Source organism: Aythya marila, assembly GCF_965140915.1.
Source record: "Aythya marila genome assembly, chromosome: 18".
Lineage (NCBI taxonomy): Eukaryota > Metazoa > Chordata > Aves > Anseriformes > Anatidae > Aythya > Aythya marila.
In genome coordinates this window covers 5310569-5336781 of record NC_139059.1, presented here as the reverse complement: position 1 = coordinate 5336781, position 26213 = coordinate 5310569, and the positions used below count along the sequence as shown (strand labels likewise).

Sequence of the window (26213 nt, the reverse complement as noted above, 5' to 3'; positions counted from 1 at the left end):
ACTTTTTTATAGAGCAACTTAATCAGTTCACGAAATCTCAAAACTAAACAAAGTTAGACTATTGCTTTGTAACCCTCCCATAGCACAGGAGGATAGGATGATTCAGAAGATGATGCTCTCTTGAATTATTACTGAATCAGTAGTTCATTTGGTAAGAGCAGACCGCTCTAAAACTGTTGATGTTTGAACGGGGAACAGTAATTTAAATGTAAGCATTTCAAATCTGGGAACTGCTTGCAGAAGCATGTGATTTGAAAGGCAAATAATCTTATTGTTGTCTTTGCATATGTCCTGCTTGGTTTCTATGCAGAAACTTCATTTAGAGTATCAGAACTGTTAATGATTCTTCTGTCACTCCTGAGAAGGCTGTACACTAGGCACACCGACGCAGAGAGAAGCTATAAATGCTTTGAAGGGAAAGGCGGTACATAATCAACTGCTCTGAATTGCAGGCTAAATTAATAAGAGATGTCTCCTCAGAAAAACAAAAGAATGTCAACCCCATTCAGTCTGACAAGGTCTGTCCAGAAACATACCACCTAGGTACTAATCAGTGTTTACAACTGGAACATGTAAGCCTGTATTTATGTAACTTTTTGCCATTATCTATGGGATAGGCATAATAATAATTTATCATAGTCTTGCAAATAAGGAGTTGCAGAGCAGGTTTAAGTGACATACCCATTTTCAGACAGGAATTAATCTCAACATAGCATCTCATCTAATAGGCCAGTTCTTTCTACCCTTTTCAGTGGATGAGATCTAATGAGGTTTAGACTAATGGTTGTTAAGACTCTAAAAAGTTAATGGAAATAACTTCAGACTCAATTATGTTTGCATACAATAATTAAAAAAAAGTGCCCTTCTCTGAAAATAAGTGGAAGCTATGTTTAAAATGCATTTTTGTACCAAATAGCTTTTGTGTTTAAAAAGATTCTCGATGACAGTGTCTTATCTTCACTGTGTATTTATTAAAGTTTTAAAACTTTTTCATTAATGCTTTCATATCTCTTATGCATTTTATCCAGCAGAATGTGGATCCCACACAAGTGAAAAGCATCTGTATGAATATATCAGCAACCTAAAATTCCAGGTGTGCTTCAGAAAAAAATGGGATCAAAACTAATCTTGGAATGTAGGAGAGAAAATAAATCTCACCTTGATTATCTTTAATCCATTTTCTTTTTGAAAGGTGAACTGATTCTGGAAGTTTTCTACACATTGCTTTATTCTGGCCATGTGTTTTAGAAGACAAAGAATAGTCCCTTGACAAGTTTCATAAAGATGCGAGTCTTCCCCTGAGTTTGAAAGCCCAAGTTTGCATGGATACTGAGCACAATCCAACAACAAAACAAGCTCTCTAACTTCAGTAATTAGCCTGTTTCCTCACACAGCCTTCGTATCTGTAATTTTGTATCTTTAAATATGGAAAAGTTCAGTTAGTAATCATTTCATTATGGATTACCATATTGATATAGCCTATTTAAACCTGTTACGCTTAGGCATGCTAGGGTTTTAACAACATAACTAAGCTGTAGAAATAAAACGAATCCACCTCAAATCCTATTTTCTAGTTTTCTCAGACTGCTGTCCAGACCATTGCAAATAATGAATGAGAAATAATGGTAAAGAGGCTTACCTTTTCACCTCTGCTTACAAAAAAACCACCTTTACTTCCTCATGGTGTTCTATTGGTCCAGCTAGCTGCAAAACTGCTAACTGGATAATTGAAACACCATGGATTTACTCTCAAATACTTCTAAAATGGTCCGCATTTGAATATGCGTGTCAGCTGGTAAAAACTCGTAAGTATTGGGGGCTAAGCACTCAGTAAGCATTTGCTTTTATTGGGAATTGTACACTATGAAAATTGTACAAGACTGAGAACTTGTTACACTTAACAGTTAACAATGAACATTTAAAACAGTACTTAAAAGCAGCCAGTTTGCTTATCAGCTGTGAACATGAACCAAGTTCTCAAGATTCGTATCAATTATAAGTTAAGAGAACTCTATCTATTAAAGTGCAGATTTAACATTCAGCATTAAAATAGACAAGGCACTTCATTTATTGAAAGATAAAACTGTCATTAACAGGTTTAAACAATTTGATTAAAATAAATGGATAACTAGTGCTCATCTGCAGTGTAGATGATTATTTTTCCTTCACCAGAAAATAATCTCTGCAGGGCAGGAATGTTGGAAGAAATGACTGATCCCCTTCCAATATTTACCAAGTAAATAAAAGTAACAACAACATAGCAACAAGCAGCTTTTTTTCTGTTCTGCTAATCATGGATGACAGCACCTTACATCCCAGCACAGGTTCTTATTTAAACAAAAATCCTATTATTTATCAGGGTTTTACAAAGAAAACAAAACCTGTATTCAGAATATGAATATAAGAAAGTAACCACTGTACTTGAGTTATCTGTCAAGAGGCCCAATTTTCAAACAGTCCTACATATCAAAAAACCTTTACAAATTTCTAGGGAGATTAACATAGGCCAAAATAGAAATTGGATTACGCAGTTTCTTTAAATATGACGTTCTGTTTCCTCCATACGGAGGGATGAGCAGTCCAAAGGAACAGCTATCTCAGAAGAAAAGCTTTTTTCTACAGCTGTGAGTCCATTTAGTTTACTTTTACCAGATGTCAAGTGTTAGTTACTTCATATGCAAGTGACTTTGAAAAATGTATTTTAGAGGCTCCAAAACTTAGAGAAATAAAAATATAAATAATGTAAGTTACCTTGAAGAATACACAAACATTTAAGACAAATTCTCAAGATGTAGATCCAAGTAACTCTTTCACATAACTTACTGTTCCAATACCTATTGTTCAGTGTGTAAAAATCCAAAAAAAAAAAAAAAAAAAAAAAAAAAAAAAAGGTTCCGTGGTTCCTTGTGGGTCCCTTCCAACTCAGGATATTATACAATTTTATGATAGGAAGTAGTGCCCAGGACCAGCATCAGAGAGTAACTTGTGAACTTGTGTGCTCAGTAAAAGACTTCAACTCCCTCTTCAGCATTCTGTATCCTTTTTAACTTCTGGCTTCAGCACAGTGACATCAATTTCTTCATAAATAGCTCTGAAAGAAGAAGAACAGGGCAACTCCTACATCACAGTTTTATTTAGACAAAATGCACCAATGAAACCCTGCCCAATAAGGAACTGCCAAGAGTTTTAAGTTGTTTACCTACTAAAGTAACATGAGTAGCAGGTTGCCTGGCTTTCTACAGAAGCAAGAACTAGTCCTATGGTGTGTTTGTGACTATACGTTTAAGGAGGAATCTCTGGACATTATCAGTTTTGATTAAATGAACTTGGAAACGTGACTGCAAAATACAAATGGCCTGCATGCCGTGAGACATGTAATTATTACACTACTTAAAAAAAAAAAAAAAAAAAAAAAAAAAGAAAGCCTTGCTGAGATTTTTCTACCTCAGAATTTGATGGTTTCTCAAAGTAAGTTTTATGCAGATGATTCCATTTTTTTTCTGTTTACTGTTAAAAATGACAATGTAAGTTTCTTACTAGTTTTCTGCCTATTTGGTCCTTTGGAGATTCCTCAAATCCATTCCCATTGGTAGCTTGTATTTTAAATAGAGAACTTCCTTGAGATTCAGCAGAACATTTTTTAAAAAAAAAACAAAACAAGATCATCTTGAACAGAAATTAGGTTGGCTCATAGAATCATAATATGGTTTGGATTGGAAGTGACCTTTAAAGATCTCCAATTTATATTAGCAATCCAGTTGGTCAGCAAACTTGCTCTGAATAGTGTGGTCTTCTCTCAGAAGAAAAAGACATCTCAGAATTCTTGTTTGGCACCTAAAAGAACTGAAAATTATCTATTTTAAAAGCTACTTACTCTGTGGGAGCCAAAGGATCAAATTCCATTATCTCGTAGTAATGAGGTGACTGTGACTTGTTCTTTGATGTGGCTGAAGGGTAAAGACAGTTAAATACAGATTGAAATGTAACTGAAAGAACACTTATTGCATGTTTTTTTTATATCTTTCTGAAACTAGCAGATTTTCTCCCATTTATCTAGTTGCTTTAAATGGGCAGAGAAGCCACGAGCTATGTAAGATTTTTGTCAGTGTTTGTTGCTGTTCCTAGTCTTTAACAGGCACTATATAAAGCACTTAAGTGCTAACAAAAATAAATTATAAATAGATTTCTGTGAAAATTAAGAAGTCTGCAGTATTTATTACCTGCTGGTGACGATCCATTTAATGATGTAGTATGTCCAGTCTGCAGATTTACTGGATTCAGAGGCACTGGGCTTAAAAGAGTTGCCAGCTGAGGAAATCGAGCAAAACAGTACATAAACAGATTGATCTAGGAGAACCTGTTTGACTTAACTTGCGTAAGTGCTGACTGATCTTTAGACTCTCAGACTATATCAAGTAAATTCCAAAAATAGGTCAAGAGTTATAAATCTAATTAACCTCCCTTCCCCACACAATGAAGTTCAAAACATCTTTTAGGGTTATATATAGCACATTTGTATAATTTACTTCTGTGTAATTTGTTACACTACACACAGGTGGCAGTACAGCTGTCTCATTTTACTTGCAGTTTAAAATAAGGAGTATGAGTATGTGTTTGTGGGGCTGCTTTTCTATTTCATACTGCCTACCACAAATTCAAAACAATACCTTGAAACCCATTCATATTCTTTGTATTCCTTCTGTCATGGCTTTTTTGTCTGCAGCATATGCATTTGTCCTCTGCTGTATTTGAATTTTAATTTATTTATTTTAGAGGTGCTTATTTGAGATATGAAATGCACCACAGTAATATAATGGCAACAGGAAGAGATCGCAGCTTGCTTCACACAGTAACAGATTAAACACAAACAACACAGCAACTTTTTGCAAACTCCATTGAGATTCTGCTAGACCTAAAAAATACGCTTCCACATTGGCACCTGTGGTATCACCACAGGAAAGTTGGCCTGGTCAGCAAATACAGAGCATTCCCTGATGTCTGGAGAAGCGCCGCAGAGCAGATCTTTAAATCGCATTTGGACAGCAGTCAGGGTAAATCCAAACAGTTCTCCTTATGACAGTTGCCAGCAAGGACAGATTATTCCAAACATGAGCGTTACTCACATTGCTGTATATATGTCCATCTGGGGTGATTCCACTATTGTTTTGTGCTTCAGTTGTAAATCTAGGAGAGAGCAATAGTTCCTCAGTTACTTTCAACGTATTAAAACTACATATCACAATAACTGCATTATTATTTTTAGCTGGTTTGTCTTCACCATATGTCACAACTATGCAAGAGCAAGTGGGCCAGTGTCCCATTTACCTAATAGGTGGGAAACCACAAAGATTCTTTTTCCTATCTTAAACCATTCTTCTTGACTCACACCATTCATCTATTTCTCCCTTTAACCACAGCACTGGTAAGACTCAAGCAGAAAGTTGTATATATCCCAAATATGTTGAATTTAGGTTATGTTTGTCAGTATTTAAAAAGTGCTGCAGGTGTTGTATATTTAGCATACAGGTAGTTTTCACTTGTTTTACTTGACTAACGTGTAGAAGAAACATTAAATAGCTCTGTTCTCAGAACTTACTATGAAAATTTTGTATCAATTACAGAGGGCTAATAGCTCCAATTATTTTTTACCTGCTACCATTTCTTGATAAGAGATTACTCACGGGAATTGCTGAGCTTTTGTAGTAGTTGCTAAATCTAGCTGTGGATAAATTGACGGATGGTGTTTTCTTGCATCTTCAGGGTGTGCAGATATGCAATCTGAAATTCAAAGCAGTACTTAATGACTGTTTAAACATTATTAATCAAGTGTTCCATTACTTGCACTACGATCATTGAAGGAATTAAGTTTTGTTTGGAAGGTATATCAAGAATATGAAATGAATTCTGTTTACTGCATGAAAGACAAAATTATAACAACTCTGATAATATATTAGTTGTAATATATTTATTTTCTTGTTCATCGTCAGAACATCAGTAGTGCTATATATGGTATATACCAATTTAAACTCCTTTCACTATTTCTAAAAACTAAAATAGAATTATACGCATTTATTTTTTGGAACATATTCACGCCTTTAACTTAGGTGTATGGATACCCCTAAAGAGTGGATAGACAAAGACTTTTGAAATCAGTAATTCAGGGTACCAAAGTTCGGAGCTTTAATCGCTCCTTTCACTATGAAAGAAGCCTAAAGTTAGATGAGGTAAATATGTTTCTTGAAGTGAACTGCTGTTAACATCAAGTGCCTCCTTGAAAAAAATTAAGAAATCAAGGGAGTACAAGCAAAGCATATCTCCGTTTCTTTCTTCCAAGACTACAGAACAAGCAACTACCATACTGTTTCAAGAGCTTTATTGTACAGAAAACTTTTTTTTTTTTTTTTTTTTTTCAAATTTAAGAAATGTGGGAGAAAGATTACTGCTTCCACTGTAAACTAGTTACAAGGAACCTTACACTATTTTTTTTAATATATATATGCACATCAATCTTCATGTTTCTTTAAATTAAGGAGTATCTTAGTTTACTCTCTTACAAGGAAAGTCTTGATCCCTCCACTAAGCTTGTGTTGGTTTACTTTAGGAAATCAGCGGGCAAGGGAAATATGCATTCATCACTTACTGAGGCCTGAAGACTGAGAGGCTGCAGAGTCAGTTCCCAGCACTGTTGACACTGGACATGGAAGATCTGTAGAGAGGTCAAGTAGATCACTTGAGGGAGCAGATGGCTGTTTTCTGTACAGCTTAACATTTAAAAAGGGACACATTATTATTTTTTTAAAGGAACATGTATAGTTTTAAATAAGCAATTTAATTTTATGTGTGTGTGGAAGTGATAACTAATGAAACAGAAAAACTTTCTAGAAAACATGAGCTTCAGCAAGGTTGCCATTTCAAAAATTTAAGAAAATTCAGTAGTCGGATATGGGACTGACTCAGTTCCAAAGTATAAGGTTGTTCAGATGTAAGTCTGCTTAATCCTGTAGAATTATATTCATATTACTTATGTGTGTTATTGTGATTTGGTAAATACTTAAGAAATGGATTTTTTTTTTCAGTCCTGTTTCAGATTGGAAGAGCTTGAAATCACAGAATTTCCCAGAGCACAGAAAAAAGGTTTCCCTTGTTTCTCATGTGAATGTGAGAGAATTAAAAGCACAGCCAAAGATTTTAATAAAAACCACATGCTTGAATCATATGGGTTTGGTCACACCAGTTAAAAAAAAGCATTTTAAACTTGGAGATGCCTGAATTAATATTAAAATACACAGACTGCACCATTAGGACTACTAACTAATCCAACAGTCCATTCATCAAGTAAAAACATCTACCTACATAACCAGGATGTAGTAACAGCAGTTTTTCAAGGGAAAAAAAGATTGTCTTCTGCCTTTCTTTAATAATTATCAGCTGTATTTCAGCATTTACAATGCTGTCATTTTCCTTCTGAGCCCTAGATGACTGTTCAATTATGTCTTACGAGAAGCTGAAACATGCAAAACTACTTTGGGCAATATAATTAACAACCATAATGATCAATTGATAAAGGACAGTCAGATTTGCTACGAGCCATTATTCACAACTCAAAAGGCTTCAACTTCACAGAGAGAAAAAAAACATCAGTAACAGTGAATTCCGATAGTTTAGTAGTATTTTGGTATGTAAATACTTACAGCAAAAAAGTGAAATAAAACATAGTTCCCCACTTCATATAAGGCAGATAACTAATTGTGCTTAGCTATAGAGGTAATAAAATGGAATTTGAATATCTCTCTCTTTCTCTTTGCCTCATTTTTCTCCATTAAGCTTCCATCTGAGATTTGACATTGTTTGTTACTTTAGTTACAAAATTTACATGGAATTCTGCAAGTGAGACTTCTGAAAATCAGTAAGAGCAGTATCATCCTGCTGAAGACAGCAGGCTATACCTCTCAATTAGAGAATAAAATGTTGCTTATACTTGAAAGATTTTTCACACTGAACAGAAATAGGAAAGTTTATAGTCCCGCAGCTCACAACTTCACTTATTGTTACTCACCTCTTCACGTTCACGCTGTATTCTCTGATTCTCCAAGAAACGAACTCTGTTTCGAGAGAACCTGTTAAAATTACAAAGCTAGAGGTTTGTTCTGAAATTACAGAAATGTGCTACGTAAGAAGCTGGCAGTTGCAACCAAAGTCTGATTATCAAAGGACTGCAGATAGACACCAGACAAGCACTACAGGTGTTTTTCTCTGGGGCACTGCTGTGCTGAAAATCTGATTCATTTTACTCCAGGGCTGTGGTCCTCTAATGATCTACACTACCAAGTTAGCTTGTCCTTGGGCTCACTTTTGGAGACAGCCATCTGTTTCTTCCAAAACAAACCAAGGCACAGCTGACAAAGTTTGCCTCTGTTCATACCAGACAACTGATGGTGAACATGCACTGTGCCAAATCTGGCTCCCTCTGACCAACTGTGTCCCAAGAAGGTGATGACTGAGGCCCAGTCAGGTGATACTCAGCACCTGTACAGCCCATCTGCTAGAGAAGCAAGGGTCTTGGATCCTTAGGGGGGCATGGACATGAAGTCTGTCCGCACAGCTGCGCCTGGTATTCAGGGTTACCATACTGGTGAGTCCCACAAAGATAATATATATGTAGGGAGGAACAGAAGAAAAAAACAAACAAACTACAGAACAACTATTTATCTGAAATACACTAAGTAATTAAAAGTTGCTAAGGCCACTAGAGGGAGTTATTGTTACATATATATGAGGCCAGTTTATTGCACAATGGTGACTGCTCCTTACTTAATTTGGACTCTGCACTAACAATCAGAAACAGAGAATGCAGCATGACTTGTCTTCAAACAATGCACACAGTATGAAACAGAAGCAACTAGTTAAAATCAGATTGTCCTTTACACATCTCATTGGTCAGAGGGAGATCCAAAAACAAATCTTTCACAACAAACATTAATGAAATTTTAATGCGTAAACAACTGTAAAGTGCAAATGCATCTGCACTCACAAAGACTTGCTACATACAACCCCTAACATCACAGTACTAAAATGCAGAAGTGTTCTGTCCAGTTTCACAATGGCCTATAATTGCTCCTTCAATCACCTGGTGTCTTCTAAAAGGAATTTTTTGAATTATTCATAATTCAAGAAGTTCTTGGCATTTCTAGCATTCTTCAATCTTAAAAATATAACCCCACTCCTGACTCACATGGATTTACAGATGCTCAACAGAATTCTATTTTTGCTTTACTAAAATTAAACACTTTGTAAAGCAAGAAGTGAAGACAGAATTCTTTCAAGAGTTAGTGCAAGATGTGATGACACTGCTGGAGACACAAGAATAAGTGAAAACTAAATGATGTCAAGATTAGGCCCAAAGTTTGTGCCACGACACTTAGAGGAATAAGTAGGTTTTCAGTGTAGCAGTCAGAAGAGGTTTAAAAAGGAAAGCTGATGAAGCTCTCCACATCTATTGTGTTTAATCGTTAAGACATCTGAATGTCAGCAGTCTTCCAGAGAAAAGTTATGTATGAGTAATAAATTGAATACTAAAGGTAGTGATAATACTCTGAAGGTCCAGGCTTTCTTGTGCTGGCAGAAGGGTCATAGGCTTACGAAGTGTACATTATTAGCTCAGCTCCTTATAGCATAGTCATAACCACAACCGTCAAGTGGCCACACCAACATTTTTACAAAATGCTTTTTTTTTTCCTGACAGCCCTCTGACCTTCAAGATGAAGCCTGATACCAAAAAGTTACTACATTTTTTTTTGTTCATAGTATCTCATCTATGCATCTCAAAGGAATCATCCCAACTCTGAACACATACTGCAATATTTAAAATGCTTACTTCAATTAAAATAGATCTTAGAGCATGCAATTTCTCCCTGTGGAATGACACTAGGAGCACAACTGAGCCCAGCATTCTTCATTTACACTGAAGAACAAGAATAAAGATGTGGAATTTCACTGTCTGCTCAGAAGGGGAAAGGATTTCAATGGCAGCAGTGTAGCTAGTTGTTACCTTGGAAGCACTTTTTGAAGCGAAGCATGTTAAACTCCTGACTCTTGCTTTGTGTTGCGTGACTTAAACAAGGGTCTTAAAAAATCATTGCTTTAAAAACTACAGGTAAGGTAAGTATCTGTTAGGAATGCCCTTTCTTTCCTCTATCCTGCACTACATGAATACCCTCTAACACATTTCTCTCATACGTCCAGGTTTTAGAACAAAGTAAAGGGAAATCAGTTTACCTCTAACACCTGTCAGAAGTTTATAGCATTCTGTACAAGGACTGCTACCTGAAAAATTTGTCTCCTTAATGCCTATCTATTGACTGACATAAGAAGTAAGGGATAGAGGAATATGTAATGGACTTAAATTCACCCAAACCCTGTAAGTGAACTCTTCAGGTCTCCCTAGAAGATCCTGTTTTTCACATGCATAAAGCAAATTATAATTTGTTCCTGGAACCATTGTCCTTGTTACAAAAGTATTTCTAGAATATTTCCTAGCCAAGGAGGACATAAACTACTTAACATGGAAGGCTAGTTCCTATTAAACCAGAATGCACTCCACGAGTATATTCACTGTGATACTTTGGGGGATAATACTGAAATTTTGAGTTTAAATTTGATTTCTTTTTTGCTAGCATCTATTCATGCTACCACTGATATAACAGGCAAATACAAAGGATGTCAACAGAAGTATTGCAGTGCTTCCATGCGTGAAAGAAAACATTTTCTGCTGTAAGGCAGGTAGAACAGCTTGTTTCAATTCAGTTGAGAAAAGCAAGTGACTCTCTTAAGCATGCAATAAAACTGAATGCTGTTCCATGGCTGATTTCTGCAGTAAAGCTGTCCAAGTTATTCAGAAAGGACAGCAAATATTCTTTCCTGGAAGTGTATACATGTAGCAAAAGTAAGGACCATCACCAGGACCAAAGGGTTTGTAGCAAACTGATGGCAAATTCACTGTGCTCAACCAGAAAAGAGCATCAAATTCTAAAATTATTTCTGTTTGTGTGCCTCCACCTAATTTCCTGTCTATGCTGTTAACTTGTTTTACCACATTCTAATAGTTTTCTAACTAGCTTATTAACTGCTTCTGAAGTGCTTAGGGGAAGGCAAATAAACAATTTTCTCCTTTTGTTGTCAACTTTCTTTTCTGGATTTAAGGAAAGAAACGTCTCCTTGTAAAGGTTCAGCATTAGTCACATAGATCACCTGTATCCATTAAGCGTGCTTATCCAGTTAGGACACCAAATGTGAGAAGAGAGACCCTGTACTTACCTTTCGTGTCCCAGAAGAACATTATTCAGATCTTCATTTACTTGTATTAACTCAACTATCACATCTTCATTTTCCACTGTAACCAACAATTCCATGATTCTCTCCTGCATCACCCGACAGGTCTTATACAGTTTCTGCCCGAGGGAGGGGAAGAAAAAAAATAAATCACAACTGTGGTCTCCTAATTTGTCAGTTCTAGAGAAGAATGATAAGACAGTCGAGTACTGCAGACTCACAGGTAACATCCTTTCATTTATACAAACCACACACATACCAAGAGTTGCAAATAGCGTAATTTTCATGTCTTTGATCTCTGCAAAGCCAGGCTGACAACTCCTACCATCACTGCCAGCACTCCTACCCCTATGGAGCCCCTACCCACGACCTTCATTTCTGAAGATCTATCTGTCTCTGAAGTCTAAATTTCAAATTGCAAAATAATGAAGACCCCTCTGGGTGATGCAGAGCACGTTTGATTTGAGTCTGATTGAAGCTGATTAAACACAGTAGGACACTTCACATGGCTGTAACAAACGTGATCCTGGTTCAACATATGCTTGAAGAAAAGACAATAGTAGTGTACAGGACAAAAGTGCTCTGTGACATAAGTCTGTGCCTCTTCCTCTGAGTGGGGAGGTTTGGATGCACTTAATTCATGCACTTTTTGAGAAAGCTACACAAACCTAGCAGAATCACCTGACAGGAGATGTATGAGGATTTACTGAGTAGATTTTTGCATTATCGCCAATTGAAATGGAAGTTAGTTTATTTACATTCCTCCCCCCTGCAGATTTTGCATGTTCAAAGGAACACATTCTTTAGCATCAAGAGCTTTATCTCATCCAAAATCTTTTTTCCACAGCAGATTTTGCAAATGCTGCCTGGCTCTGCTTAAGGAAAAAATAAAAAAAAGGGGGGGACAGGACTTACTCTGTTTGCACACAGCTGTTCAAAAAGTGCTCTGCCATTATTTTCAAACTGATCTGATTTTTCTCAGAAAACATATACACAAAAAAATCTACATGGAACTTGTGTAAATGGATATTTTATGCCCCTTAGCCAAATCTGTGTAAGGATTACACAGTACTATATCTCCTGGTATTATATTTTCACAGCCCAGGATAAAACACACAAAAATGTATTCAGTTTAATGCACGTAATTAAATTTTAAACCTCTTCAACTCCACACCTTACTACATTAACCCCATTCCAAAATGTGTATTTCTTATGGATCTATTATACAGGCAGACAGGTTCCTTTGAAAAAAATCAATATTCAATAAGTAGTAAATTGAGATGCTCATTTCAAGCATGAATTTGCTAGGCTTTGCTCCTACTCACCATGAAACATGTACTCTAATGTTCTGAAAACTGGAGTGTTACAACAATGGACTACCAGCTGATATAAAATCAGTGATTCCAACGAATTTGTGCTAATGCTTACCAGCTGATGATCTGGACCTAAATTCCTGCATGTCCATCAAGTATGTCTATTCCCTATCCAGTACAAGTGTTTGTTACTTCTTTTGGTTGATACTGGCTTTCAGCTGCTCTTGAACTTTTCTTACTGGTAAGCACGGTATTTTAAGAGAAATCTGCTATCTTAAGCCTTGTGTAGAACAGGGTGGAGAAAGGGAGGAGCTAGTCACTAACAAAGCTACAGAACTGAAAGTATGCTGCACTGATAAAGTTTCCCCTGTTAAACTTTTCATTAAGAAACCCTGGATACTCAGTAGGACTGATATTCATCTCCAACTCAAAGCCTAAACAAGCAGCTCTTGTAATAAAGGACTTTGTTCTCCAACAACAAAAGCCTAATCCAAGCAATCCAGGTAGAGCCACAAACAAATGGGCACTTTAAACATAGTTAAAGAAACAGGCTAGCCATGCTTGCTGTTCTATACCACTCAGTGCATAGAGAAAAAGAACAGTGAAACTAACATAGAAGGAATGAGTTTTTAGGCACTCCCCCACAAATGGGAACTCCACACCCTGTCCTCAACCTTTTGCCAACAATTTTATTACTGGGAGTGCCAATAAGAATCCACTGCCTTGCTGTGGGCAACCTAATACGCGTACCCACACACAGAAGGGCCATGCTGTAGGAGCCAGGAAACGACACTTTTTCTGTTTCACCTCTACCTCCTTGGACCAGCAGCTCCACAGAGCTCTGCAAAAGAGACAGTGGTGGTGATGTCAGGAATTTCCAGGGGAGCAGAAACAGCTGAGAGATGGATTGTCTCCTATCTGGTTTCCCCAGGCCAGCAGTGCTGCCCGTCACTGACGATGAGACACAGGGTCAACTACTGCTCTCCGTATCTCAGTGAGAACCCATCCATAAAAGGACACAGCTGAACAGCACAACCCTGAAGGCAAACCAATAGTACCCAATAAAAAGTTCCTTGCGAAGGAATAATTCTTCACGGGGCATGACAACCACACCAAAGGCTTGTAAAAATTACATCAGTTCTTCAATGCATTTGATGTTGACAAATTACCAAAAATGTTTCCTTTGCACAGAAGTTTGGGGGTAAGTTTAGAAACAGAAAGGTGTGATAAAAGCTTTTTGAATTCTTGCAGAAAATATGAAACAGCAAAAAGTCCATTTAAGATAAATCACTATTGAAATACTAAAGTAATACTACATTTTTAATCTCTAAAACAGAAAAAAGCCTGAGCAAATAGAATGTACGTATATTCGCTATCAAATCTAAATGACTATTGCAATACGCTTCCTTCAGGCTACACTTAAAGAGCACGTGGCTTCACCTATTGCACAGCAAGCTCCCAATCTTTGAGGTCATGCACACAAAACCAAGGCTTCGTATTCTTTGCTGCCCTTCAGTTTGCCTTTAAGGTACTGGTAGTAATAAAGAGAGCCCTGCAAACTCCAGGATGGATGAGAGATTGTGTCATCACCTGTTTTCCCAGAAGGCAGCTGCGTTCACCTGGAATGTTCTCAAGCATGTTCTGTCAAACAGCCCTAACAGAGAACGCTCCATTATGAAATTCCTTTGCCCTTGGAATTCCCTAGAGCTTGAATTTATATTGCAAACTGTTTTGTCCTGTCACGACTATCTAGATGTCAGAGGAAGGTGAAGGAGACGAGCGAAAGCTGAGCGAAATCAGAGATTGAAACCTGAGTTTGGTTTCCATTTTGCAGTTTGAATCCATATGTTATGAGAAAGGGTACAACGTATTCTAAAATCAGCTTTGACCAAACAAAGAGTTCCTATGACAGAGTTAGTGCATACCTGTAAAAGATTCATATCATCCGGATTTTCAGAGCCAGGAACATTTTCTTTTAATATTGATGACATGACTCTCACATTCATTTTTGCCATATCCAGTTCACTGTACAGTTTCCCAATCTGTTCAGTTCAACATGACAGAATATTGTGCAGGTGAACAGAGTGAGCAGAATAATTCTTACCTCTAATATGTACTTTCTTCCCCATTAGGTATAAAATAGCTAATTAGCATTATTTTACTCCAGTGACATCCCTTGAAAATAGGAATTATCTCAGCTTTTCTATGTCCAATCACACTAAGATCTAAATCTGATAACACTACTTGTTTTCTGCACGTTTAGTGCCTCTCACTATTGAGAAGACTGTTACTCTTTTTAGTTAGCTACAGGCCAAGCAGGAACAGAAATGAACTGTCCTTTTCTTTCTAAGAATAATCCCTTATTTGCATAAGACACTAGTCTTATGCAAAAGTAAGTTTGGCTTTCTCTCTTATCTTAGAAGTAACTTTTATTGATTTGCATAACAACATCATAAGAGATCGTGAGAAATTCTCATGCTCAAGCAAATGATTCCACTTTTTGGCTGGGTACAACCTGGCATTTATCCAATTGATTTCTGCGTGCTTTGCTTTGGCAAACCACCACGTAAAGCATTTTCAGGAGAATTTCACCAGCACATTTTAAGCAGAAACTCCCCCTCCCCTCCAAACCTGTAGTAATGTACCTGCTCAGCAGTCAACAGTAACGTTGGGCCCGTGGGAAGAGGCAATAAGGTCCGTTTGGTGGGATTAGCAGAAGATGGTGATGACTTTGTAGGATGCTGAGATGAAGACTGTTAAAAGACAAAAGAGCAGAGCTTGAGTTTAACAGGAGAATTGAAACTGACATCCAGATGAGAGTGCTACAAAACGTCTCTGTCAGACTAGACACTGGGCATTAGCTTTCGCATAATCAATGCTCCCAGGGAATTTGTTGAGCAAGGTCTATTTATAAGAATAAATCTAATAGCTACTTTGTAATGAAATCAGGCTTGGAATTCAAGTATCTTTTAAATGGGTTTGCTAGCAAATCCCATCACAGATAAAATGGGAATGGCTAAGAACAGGCTGTCTCCTTGACCTCTGAAGCCAGGGAGAACAGGGAGAGTCCTTCCTAAAGTGCCACTGCAATTTTACAGCAAAGACTAGTTTAGAATACATTCACGCCTGGAAGCAGAGACAAGGTTGGGGTGTTTCCATTCGTATTACAGTTGAACTGACTGCAGTAAAAAAGACCCTGCACAAAACTGCATAGGTCACATCCTTCATTTCTTAGAGACTGAACTAAAAATTGCATTCAGGTCTGCCGCTGCCTAGATCAACGGAAGGTTTGTGACTGACTTTAATGGACAGATATATGTGGTACACAGAATTGTCTCTACTGCAATCAGTGGGGAAAGATTTATTGTCCAGTGAAAGCACTTTCTTTCAAATGTTCACAACACAGCTTGTTCAAACAGCCATAAATACCCGAGCTTTTGCACACTTCACTATTCAGTCATCAAATCAAACTCATGGTAATTGAGTCATTCCTGTCTATACTGATTACAGACAACTAATTCTGTAAGTGCAAGGTTCTACCCAATGGTGAATGCTTTCACACTTTCCCAAGTCTTGTGAAAACTCTTCTACTAGAAAACAAATTCTGGAGAGAATTGTTGTAAAGCGTGTACTGTATTTTCAGCCACTGTTCAACACTCAGAACATATTTACATTTAATTTATCCTAGACACTACACAATGGTATCTATGATATATGCTTAAATAACAAAGGTAAAGATTAGCCACAAGGTCAAATATTATTGTGTATAAGATGTGCAAACAAATGGAGAGATGTCTTACAGATTTACACCACTCTCGGTTTAAAAATTAAACACAGATAATGTTCCAATGAGGCCTTATTACAGCTTTACAATAAATAAAGGGGGGCCTACAAGAAAGAGGGGGAGAGACCCTTCACCAGGGCGTGTAGTGACAGGACAAAGTGTAATGGCTTTAAACTCAAAAAAAGAATAGATTTAGATTAGATATTAGGAAGAAATTCTTCACTATGAGGGTGGTGAGGCACTGGACCAGCTTGCCCAGAGAGGCTGTGGATACTCCTTCCCTGGAGGTGTTCAAAGCTGACTGGATGAAACCCTGGGCAACATGATCTAGTGGAAGGTGTCTCCACTGGTGGCAGAGGGGATGGAACCATGTGAACATTAAGTTTCTTCCCAACCCAAATCATTCTATGATTGTATCAATGCTCAAATTTTGAATGGTATGTGCTTTCATGAAAATCTTAATCATTTTAGTTGAAAACATTGCAGTTCTTTAAATGCTTTGGAAGCCTTAAGAGACACACACTTCTGTTTTGAGAACATATTTGCTAATTTGTGGCTTGAAATAAAATGACACTAGTATATAGGCCAAGTTTCTTTGTTGTTATCTTAGCTGTTATAATTGAAACTGATTTCTGCTCACGTGTTCAAGTAGTTTGGTCATACTCTGCCCTGGAGCATTTGAAAAACAAAAACAAACACACCTTCTGTGCCAAAGAGCTCATACAATTAACACATCCTGTTTCTGATTTACAATAACTTAATGAAGTATCCTTGTGTATCCCCACCTTAGGTCCCCCTGTGCTGGTGTCAGCAGATGGAAACTCCACTCCTTTCTTCAGCAATTCTAGATAAACTTCTTTTACTTCGGTCACATCCACCATTCCTTGGAACCCTCGAGCCCATGTCTGGTTTTGAAATAACAGTAACAGTCACAGAAATGGATGGTCAGTAGGGTCAGACAAGCCCTTCTAAAACATACAGTCCTAAAGGCAAGTGATTCCCTGAACTGAACATTTTCTCCTTCCACCCAATCCAACTAACTCCACTCAAAACAGGAGGACCACCACCAAAGCTCTGAAGTTCGCTGTCATCCTGCTTACACCCAGAGGAAACACATACACAGGCTGTGAGGGGAACATAAAAAGTGGAGGTTGACATTTTCCCAGGACTCTTTCTAGTTCTCTCTTTTTGTCTTTCACACTGTGCTACTCCTACATGAAGCAGATGCAGAGGAATAAAGTCCACTTCAGGAAGAGGTTCCCATGAGTACACTGCAGTACAGAAGTTGGCTGCATCATTAAATCTTTACCATACAGCAGAGACAAAACAATCACTGTTTACTCTAGACTTACCATGATGAAGGTCAAGATTCTCTCCTGCATGTCAATTGGCAGGTTGTATCTTGGATTCAGTAGTTTCACCAGCTTGTCCTTACAAAAGTCTTTCTTCACAACTAAAGACTGGAATCTAGGACCACAGTTCTGCACACACATATCAAGCAGCTGCGCATACAAAAACTTCTGTTACAAAGATGCTATGAACAGAAAAACTTGAGTGCTTTTGTTTATTTTTGTTTAAATTGTTCCAAGGTGTTGTGAAGAAAAAGTACTAATGGATATGAACGGACTACTGCCAACCCTCTTACCACCTTGTCTGAGGACGTTACTAGAAGGAACCTTAAGTTCACCATATATCTTGCTATTCCTATGCATATAGGAAATAAAATGGGTTACTCAGAATTAGACTATTTTAACAGAGAAGCATGTCACAGCAGTTACTGAACATGCAGTACTTAAATAGTGTGAAATCTGTCCATGGCCTGAAAAAATGACTTGTACAGATTCAGTAACAGAATTAATTCAATGCCTAGCAAACAGGTACCCTAGTCTAATAGTAAGCTTGTTTTCTTCTCCCAGAGAGCTCTTCAGAATCTAAATGCATCTCTTCTAATCTGTCCTCTAAAGTGAGAGACTAATGAAAAAACAGAAAAGAACAAATTCAACTACTCAGAGTACAATTTCTCCATGTGTTTTAAAGGTCACATTGATTTGAAGCAGAACAAGTGAATTGTTCCAATTGTCAGTTTCATCTTCACAAAAGGAGTCTACTTTAAAAACTGCCTGGAATGCTCATAATGGGATCCCTGCAAGCAGCATGTCTGCCCTACCAAGTACAGTGGCATGTCACCGTGATGTAAGACTTCTCCCTTGTACACTGGAAGTAGCTGGATGCAATTCCCATGTTACAGAAGAGCGATCAAAGGCTTTCAGTATGTCCCAGCCACCTGAAATCAGCCCCATACAAGATTTGTTCTGAAACTGAGGCCAACAGGATCATGTGCAGAATTAGGAACAGAACTCACCTCGCCTGGCTTAAATCTGAAGGCCAACCAGAGGACTATGACACCTCACGTAAAGAAAAATAATCACTTGTGCTTTTAACTCATCATCCTGATTTTTATTTTCTCTCCCACTTTAAGAGTGAGAATGGAAAAGTGAAAGCAAAGGACAGAATTCACAGAAGTTTGTAAAATGTTGTGGTTTTAGTCATAAAACTTCCCCTGAATCATGCAATAGAATAGACAGGATGTATTTGCAAAAGGATACATAGATTTTTAAGAATGCTACTGTAATCATGATTAAGTATGTTAAATACGCTTTCCTATTCAGGGTGGACTATATTTGGCTACGTTGAAGTCATTTTAGTAACTCATTTTCCAGCCTCAGGACTTCGGGATTTCCTCCCAGCGTTATCAGGAACTTATGGGAGAAGATGCTTAAGACCAGAAGAAGATATATTGCTGAAATAAAAAGAGAGTAGAACAAAGAGACACTGGCAGACTGCTGTGCAAAATAACTGAGAGATAATTAACAAAAAATCTTGGCTCAAATCATTATTTTTCATTTGAAAGAGTACGTGAAACACATGCTAATAAGCCAAGTCATTTGCCTGTGCAGTACTTCAAAGATGGTTTGTGTAGAACATTTTCAGCCCAGTGCATGGGAAATTCGGTATGCTACTCCCTATTATTAATTCTTTATATAAGGGACTGAGTATTTACCCTCTGAATGAAAGTACTGAAGCTAATGGGCTAGATCCTCCACTCAATTATGCCAGTCCAGCCCACTTACAGTGAAACTAAGCTGGCGTAAGAGAAAGAAGAATTTGACTTAATTATTTTTAACTGGACCATTCACGAACAAGCCACTTTCATACTAATAACACCTTTCATTAGAATTTCAATATGGTTATTTATCATTGCAAATAGGACTGCACCTTCCCGAGCAGTTCCATTGGAACAAATGGATCCAAGGGGGCCAAATCAAGCAGTGCTTCACATAGCGCAACGGAATCTCAATAGAAACATGTTCTAATAACAAAAATGGCAAATTAACTTGAATCAACTCATTAACCTTCCCCTGGATGATTGCTGGAACTGACAGAGCTGCTATGTTCCAGGCTAGCTGATATCAGACATCCAGCTAAGAGAGCTGCACTGAGCAGGAAGGAGGGAGAATTGTACAGGCAAAGCCCTGGGGTTCACAGAAAACTGAGATGATAAAAGGCAAACTGTTAAAAACTGTATGGCAGAAAGATGATAGGAGAAGTTACGGAGGATAACAAAAGAAAAGTCAACTATATTCCTTATCAATACAGGCCTTACTAAGAATCCAGTAGGGCTAATTGCTCATCTGAAGCAGCCAGATGTTGCCCAAAAGCTGTAGTGAATGGATTTAGTCTGCAACAAATACCTCTTAAACCTGATGTGAACGCAAGAAACACAAACAAACAGTTTGCCTTTTAATATTTCTGAGCAGTAAGTTGTCAATCCCTCTCCAGGATTATACTCCACTAAATTTGTAGTGATGCCCTACCCAGTAGAGGTTTTGAACAGCAGACGCTATTTCTAGGTGCCAACTCCTAAAAGATACTTTTGCATTTCAAAACACTGATTTTTCAGAATGTCTTGAATTAAAACAAACAAGCAAACAAAAAAAAACATGCATTGAAATACAGATTACTTTTGCTCCCACTCAATATCTTTTATTTTCTTCTTTGTCCATATGCACCATAAAGTGCAATAAAATCTTACATTTCTGCTCACAGCTTTAGATGTAAGTATGTATGTTAACACAGGTGCAGAGAAGGACACATTTAATAAACGACTCCCCCATGTGATGTTCAGTTCCTAAGACCTTAGAAGATTCAGAACTAGGGCACTGCAGTAAATGCTTTAAAAAAATCAAGGGAGATCTACAGAGACATCTGAACAGGTGTCTCAGCATTCACTACGTAAACAGATTTTACATATCCAAAGCCTATTAACCATAAGGAGTCAGATAACACATACACATTTTGCTGGATTCCTGCCTAAAAGTTCTAATCCTCTTCATTCCCAGATTGTGAAATCAGCACTGCCAAGCCTGATCACTTGGCTTTATCACTGACAGCACAACGCAACTTCACAGCCTGACATGCATACACCTCGATCCACGTGACTTCACAAGCACCAGGTAACTTCCCTAGATCAGAGTACATGGAGTTAAGGCACAGCCAACACATTATACAGCTGGCACTCACCCTTCTTCCTGCAAGTAAATAAATACTCATCTAAGATACACGAGGAGGCAGACACTGCTGAGATTTAACACGTCTTGATGACAGAATCAGGGCTAACCCATGCAGTCATACTACTTCAGACAATGACTTTCACATTTCACTCCATGTACCTTCTCTGGGAAGGAAACCCTTTAGAAAGCAGTTTCATTAGAAAGACTAAATGCCAAAATTTTACAGTTGAGTAGACAGATGTGTAGCAAGGAACATTTCAAAGCAAAAGTGGCTTCTAGACCTGTTTCCTTCTAATAGTTCCATCTACTGTAGGTAGTAAAGACAATCCGATGCAGAGTCTCAAAAGCAGAAATACACCATTTACTGCAGGAAAGACAAGCAATAAAGCAAAGCTTTATTAAATTAAAGCACAGCTCTTAAAAAACGAGATCTCATTTTTGGAGAAATCTGAGAGAAAATGAAGGATTTTTATAAGGTAATAGTTGAGGGTCTTGTGTGTTGTTTTTTAGTTTTTTATTTTTAGAAACTGAAAATTAATTGTTTTTTTTTTCCGCTTGCAATGACTTATTGTTCCAATCCAAGCATTTCAAAATGAGAAACAGGAACAATGTAATTCATGTAATCAAGAAAGCAGAACAGAAAAATAGCACACAGAAGGACTGATTTAGGAACAAAGGAGTTAAAGTAATACATAGCTAGCAATGAGATCAAAGGAAAGGTTCTACATGTGCTAAACTGATAGCACTACAGGTAGAAAAAGAGAAAAAAAAAAGAAAGGAGGCAAGGACAGAAGGTCTTACAGAAGAACAAAAGCAGGGAAAGAGTTAGAGGAAAGGTTGGCACTTATTTAAAAATAAATAAATAAATTGGTAAGGAACACACAGAGAAGGAACAGAAGCTAGGCCAAAAACCTGTGATTGCCTGGCAGACATGGCTACGTGTGTACATGGGAGTGGGTGAGAACAGACACGGAGAAAGAGCCTGCAACTGTACAGAGACCGTGAGAAAGTGCTGAACTAGAAGCACAACTGAAACCCGGTACACACTCCACCTCTAAGCAAATACAAAAAGCTTCCAGGTAAATACAACAAAGCTTTTCCTTGGATACACCTGGCACATGATCCTTCTCTTGTTTCTCTGAGTAGAGCACCTTGAGCATGTCTGCTGAGTAAATATCCAACTAAAGACTCTGAAATCTTAAGCACTGGACCATCAAAACTGCAGTTGACCGTATCAGATGTTCAGAGGATTAAGGTGCACGAAGACTGTAGGAGAAAGCATGCAGATCTGATACAGGGATTACAACTGCAGCGGAAACCGAGTGTTTCTGTTATGCAAACACATAGAACACGCAAAAAGGTGACTCATGAGACAGGGGAGGAGGAAATCAGGGAATAAGTGCGGAAGTGGAATGAGCTGAAGGTATACATTGGTATGTGCAACACATTTATCTGCATCTCTAACTGGTCAAGTGACACTTAGGCAATTGCTAAGTGACCTAAAATTCAACACTATCAATCACTTATCTTCCTTAATCACTTCTCAGCATGTATTGATACAGATAGCTATTTTGCACAACAAATACCAAACCTGTGAATAATAGTACCCAGTTTAATGCAGACAAGCCTCCTATACCCTCATACACTTTTTAAAAAAGGAAATTGTGTATCTATATCTATAGTGTGTGTATATATATGTATTTTTTTTTCTAAACAAAACAATGAAAGACAAATCCACAGTAGCTTAAAACAAAACCAGCACGATTCTTCTCGCAACTGTACTATTGTCAGCCACAACCAACTCAAGTAGGGACTTCTGGACTTAGGACACTGTTAGGAACTTCTTGCTACTGCCCCCATTACCAGTGCAGTGGAGAACAGAGAACTGTGTTAGCGTGCTCCAGTAAATCTTAAATTGACCAAAATCCCAAACTCTGGGAAAGCTGAAACACAGTGTCATATTCTGAAGGCCAGGGTATCTATTTCAAGCGAGGATATTGCCGGTCACTCTAACCCTCAGTCATAACATCTGAACCTTGCAGGGCTTATCCTGTGTCTTATTACCTCTCTTAGCTCACCATTGTTTTCCCTTCATTCAAATTTCTTACTGTATGCAACAACACTTGCTTTTACAAAATGAGCATCACACATTCCACCACACAACACAGCATACTTAGTTCAACCAAGATCAGTACCACAAGATGAGTAATAGAACAGTCAAATGTGGCTTTTATGTAATAGCCCAAGTTTGGTATCTTTCACAAACAGGTGGAGCACTCACACACGGACAGTCACAGGAGTAAATACAAACCAAACTATTCCTATTCAGTGCAGACTTAAAAAAAAAAAAAAAAAGAGCAATGATAAATTCAGGAAAAACGAACACTAGAGGACCATCTGGCCTGCACTGGTAGTGCTATACACACAAACAACAAAGACAGAAAACGTCCTGTAGAGTCACGTCAGTGCTAATTTGCATGCCATCTTATCATTTAAAATGTTTTCCTTCTTGGTGTTTAATTAATATTAATATAGCTGTACTTACAGACAGGGTAAGCCTGATCTCCTTATGGTTACAGTTTTTGGCGAGCTTTTTCTTTAACGCTTTAACTGCATCTTTAGGTCTGTGACAAGAAATTAAATAGAAAAGGTTACCAGTAAAATTGACATTTTTTCTACTTCATAACTTCATCCAAGATCTAAAAATGCTGGTCTGAGATATGGAACCAAATTCATCCCTGTATTTACACCCACATAAAAACAGAGTAACTGCCCCAATGATTCCAGCAAAATCACTTCAGCACTGAGCTAGAGTAAAAAAGCACTGAATCAGGTTTGTTACTGCAGGCCGTGCATTACTCTTGCGCTTGTGCAAAGATTCTTCTCTGCAGGGTCTTCTCCAAAATTATACTATTTCACTGCTGTACAATAGATTTACTTACCTAACTTTCATTGTTATGAAAGGGAATAGGAAATGCTAAACGTATCAAGAGTTGACTGGTACCTATTTTTCCATATATGATGCGATCAAAAATATTTTCCTGAGAGTGCTGTAAGAAGTAGGGGTGTCTTGGCTAACTTCCAATCTTATAATTGCTGGATGCTTTTAACTAATCTGAGTAATTACCATGTACAGACGGACAACCCATTCCACCCAAGAGATAGTGGCATCTCCATCCTAGTCATTTTCATTTCTATATATACACCCCATATCTTTTAAGCATCTATGTAGGAGGAAGAGGGTGGAAGATGGTATCAAGCTTACCACGTGGGAAATAATTTTGACTGATTAATATGGGCTATGCACAGTGTACCCAGATATTACACCTATTAGGGCCAGCTCAATGATCAACAAAAACAAGATGTCCTAAAACCTCTTTAGGATCTCTCTAAAATCTAAGATGAAACCATATGCATAAATTGAATATTTCAATAAGAAAAAAAAATCTTTGTTGAAAATATTTCAGTCATCGAATGTAAATGAGTACTTTGTACTACTGCATTTTTCAGTTTGAAAGACCTGTTGTACTTCATGTGAAAAAAAGATTTCTTTATGTTTTTTATCCTATGGCAACAGAGTTGTCATACCAGGTATCAAGTCAAAATGCATGTGATGGATAGGAGCAGGAGAGGAAAGCTTCCCCTTGCAGAAAGCTACACTACAACACTGCTCTTGCTTCTTGCTCCCTCTCTGAAGCATCTGGAAATGCTCTGGTCAGGAGCTGGGTATTATGTTAAAATAACCATTTGCCTAATTACACACAGCAGTTCTGCTGTTCCTTACATCCTGTTACAGACTGGGACTAGTAGTAGTTGCCTAGAAGGAACTCCTCTGTAAGCATAAGCTGTACACAAGAGGAAGTAGTTTATTAAAAAAAGCTCTGTTGCATAGGAACTCCACATAAAAACTAACAAAGAGGGACAAAGAGTGCTGTAGCTCTTGGCAGCGACTGGAAAGGAGTTATTACTGACCCTCCAAGTTCTAAGAGTCCCAGGTGAGAGCATGAAATCATGAAAAAAAAATGAAAAGAAGGAAAATTTGGTATAAAAGAAGATACTTGTGCAGAAACCAAGGCATACATTTTTCCCCTGGAGAAAACTCTCCAGTCAGTGTTAAAATATGCCCCTGCTAGTGAGTGCTTGCAATGCGGGGCAGCAGGAGCTCTTACACAGGAGTTAATTTTCTTCTCCCCCTTTTACAGGTGACAGCAAGGAAGTGACCAAGCAGACCAGAACCTGGCTGTCGGGTGCAAGGGGCCACCTGCGCCCCGCGACCTGGGGAGCTCAGCGGGCAGGCACCAGCCACTTCACAACACTGCCCCATGGGGAACAATGCTGAAGTATTTAAAACTGTGTTGCAGGGGAACAAATGCCCAAGGTCTTTTCGCAGTTGGGACTTTGCAGAGCACGGGGGGGACCTGTTCAGCCTGACAAGCAGCACGGGTTACCTGAAACACGTCAGACGCAGGTGAGAAACCTACGCTAACAGCTTGCACAGGGCAGAGCCCCCAAACCTAATCCCTCAGAGTCTGGGCAATCAGCAAGGGCCACCGGGACAGGCACAGATCCCTGCTCTCCGCTGTTATTTCATTTTGGGCAACTTCACACACTCACCACACGCCACCTGCTTGACTTTGTCCTGCCCTCGAGCAGCACAGCACGACCTAGGAACTGTCCCTATAACGTGGAAAGCCGCACACCGCGCCTCCCGCAGGAGTACAGAGGGGAGGCGACAGCCCCTGGGGAGCCCCCACCGCGCCCGTACCCCCCCCCAGGGCCCGACCCTGGCGGCTCACCCCTCCTCCGTGGCGTTGATCACATCGCAGATGTGCAGGAACTGCCCCCACTCCTCCGTCTGCAGCGCTCCGAACGTCGCCCGCTCTGAAAGGCCGAGGGGGACCGGTTCAGGCGGGCGGGAAGCGGCGACCCCCGGCTCCCCCCTCACGGCCGCCCCCCGGCTCTCCCCTCACGGCCGGGCGGGACGCGGCTCCCCCGCTACTCACCGATCAGGCTGCCCACGGCGGTGCCGAAAGGATCCTTCGGAGCCTTCCCGAAGGCCATGTCCGCTGCCGGCTGGCTGCGCGGGGAGGCGGCCGCAGCCCCGTCCCGTCCCGTCCCCGGCCGCTCGCCTCCTGTCCCCGCCGGGCGCTCCCTTGTGGGGCCGGGGCGGAGCCGCCTGCAGGTACCAGCAGTGAGAAGCCGGGAGCGGGCCGGGCC

General features: G+C 38.9%; 1 protein-coding gene across 1 annotated transcript; it reads right to left on the bottom strand.

Annotated features, from left to right (window-relative positions):
- Positions 1-47: 47 nt before the first annotated feature.
- On the bottom strand, positions 48-26213 carry TOM1L1 (target of myb1 like 1 membrane trafficking protein). The gene is made up of 15 exons (XM_082774583.1): positions 26000-26213; positions 25793-25877; positions 23542-23620; positions 17778-17927; positions 17211-17330; positions 15287-15394; positions 14567-14683; positions 11314-11447; positions 8057-8117; positions 6641-6761; positions 5682-5778; positions 5124-5184; positions 4221-4308; positions 3875-3947; positions 48-3091 (listed from the first exon to the last, which is right to left on the bottom strand). The coding sequence occupies exons 1-15, from the start codon at positions 26055-26057 to the stop codon at positions 3025-3027; spliced, it is 1419 nt and encodes a 472-aa protein (XP_082630709.1). The 5' UTR covers positions 26058-26213; the 3' UTR covers positions 48-3024.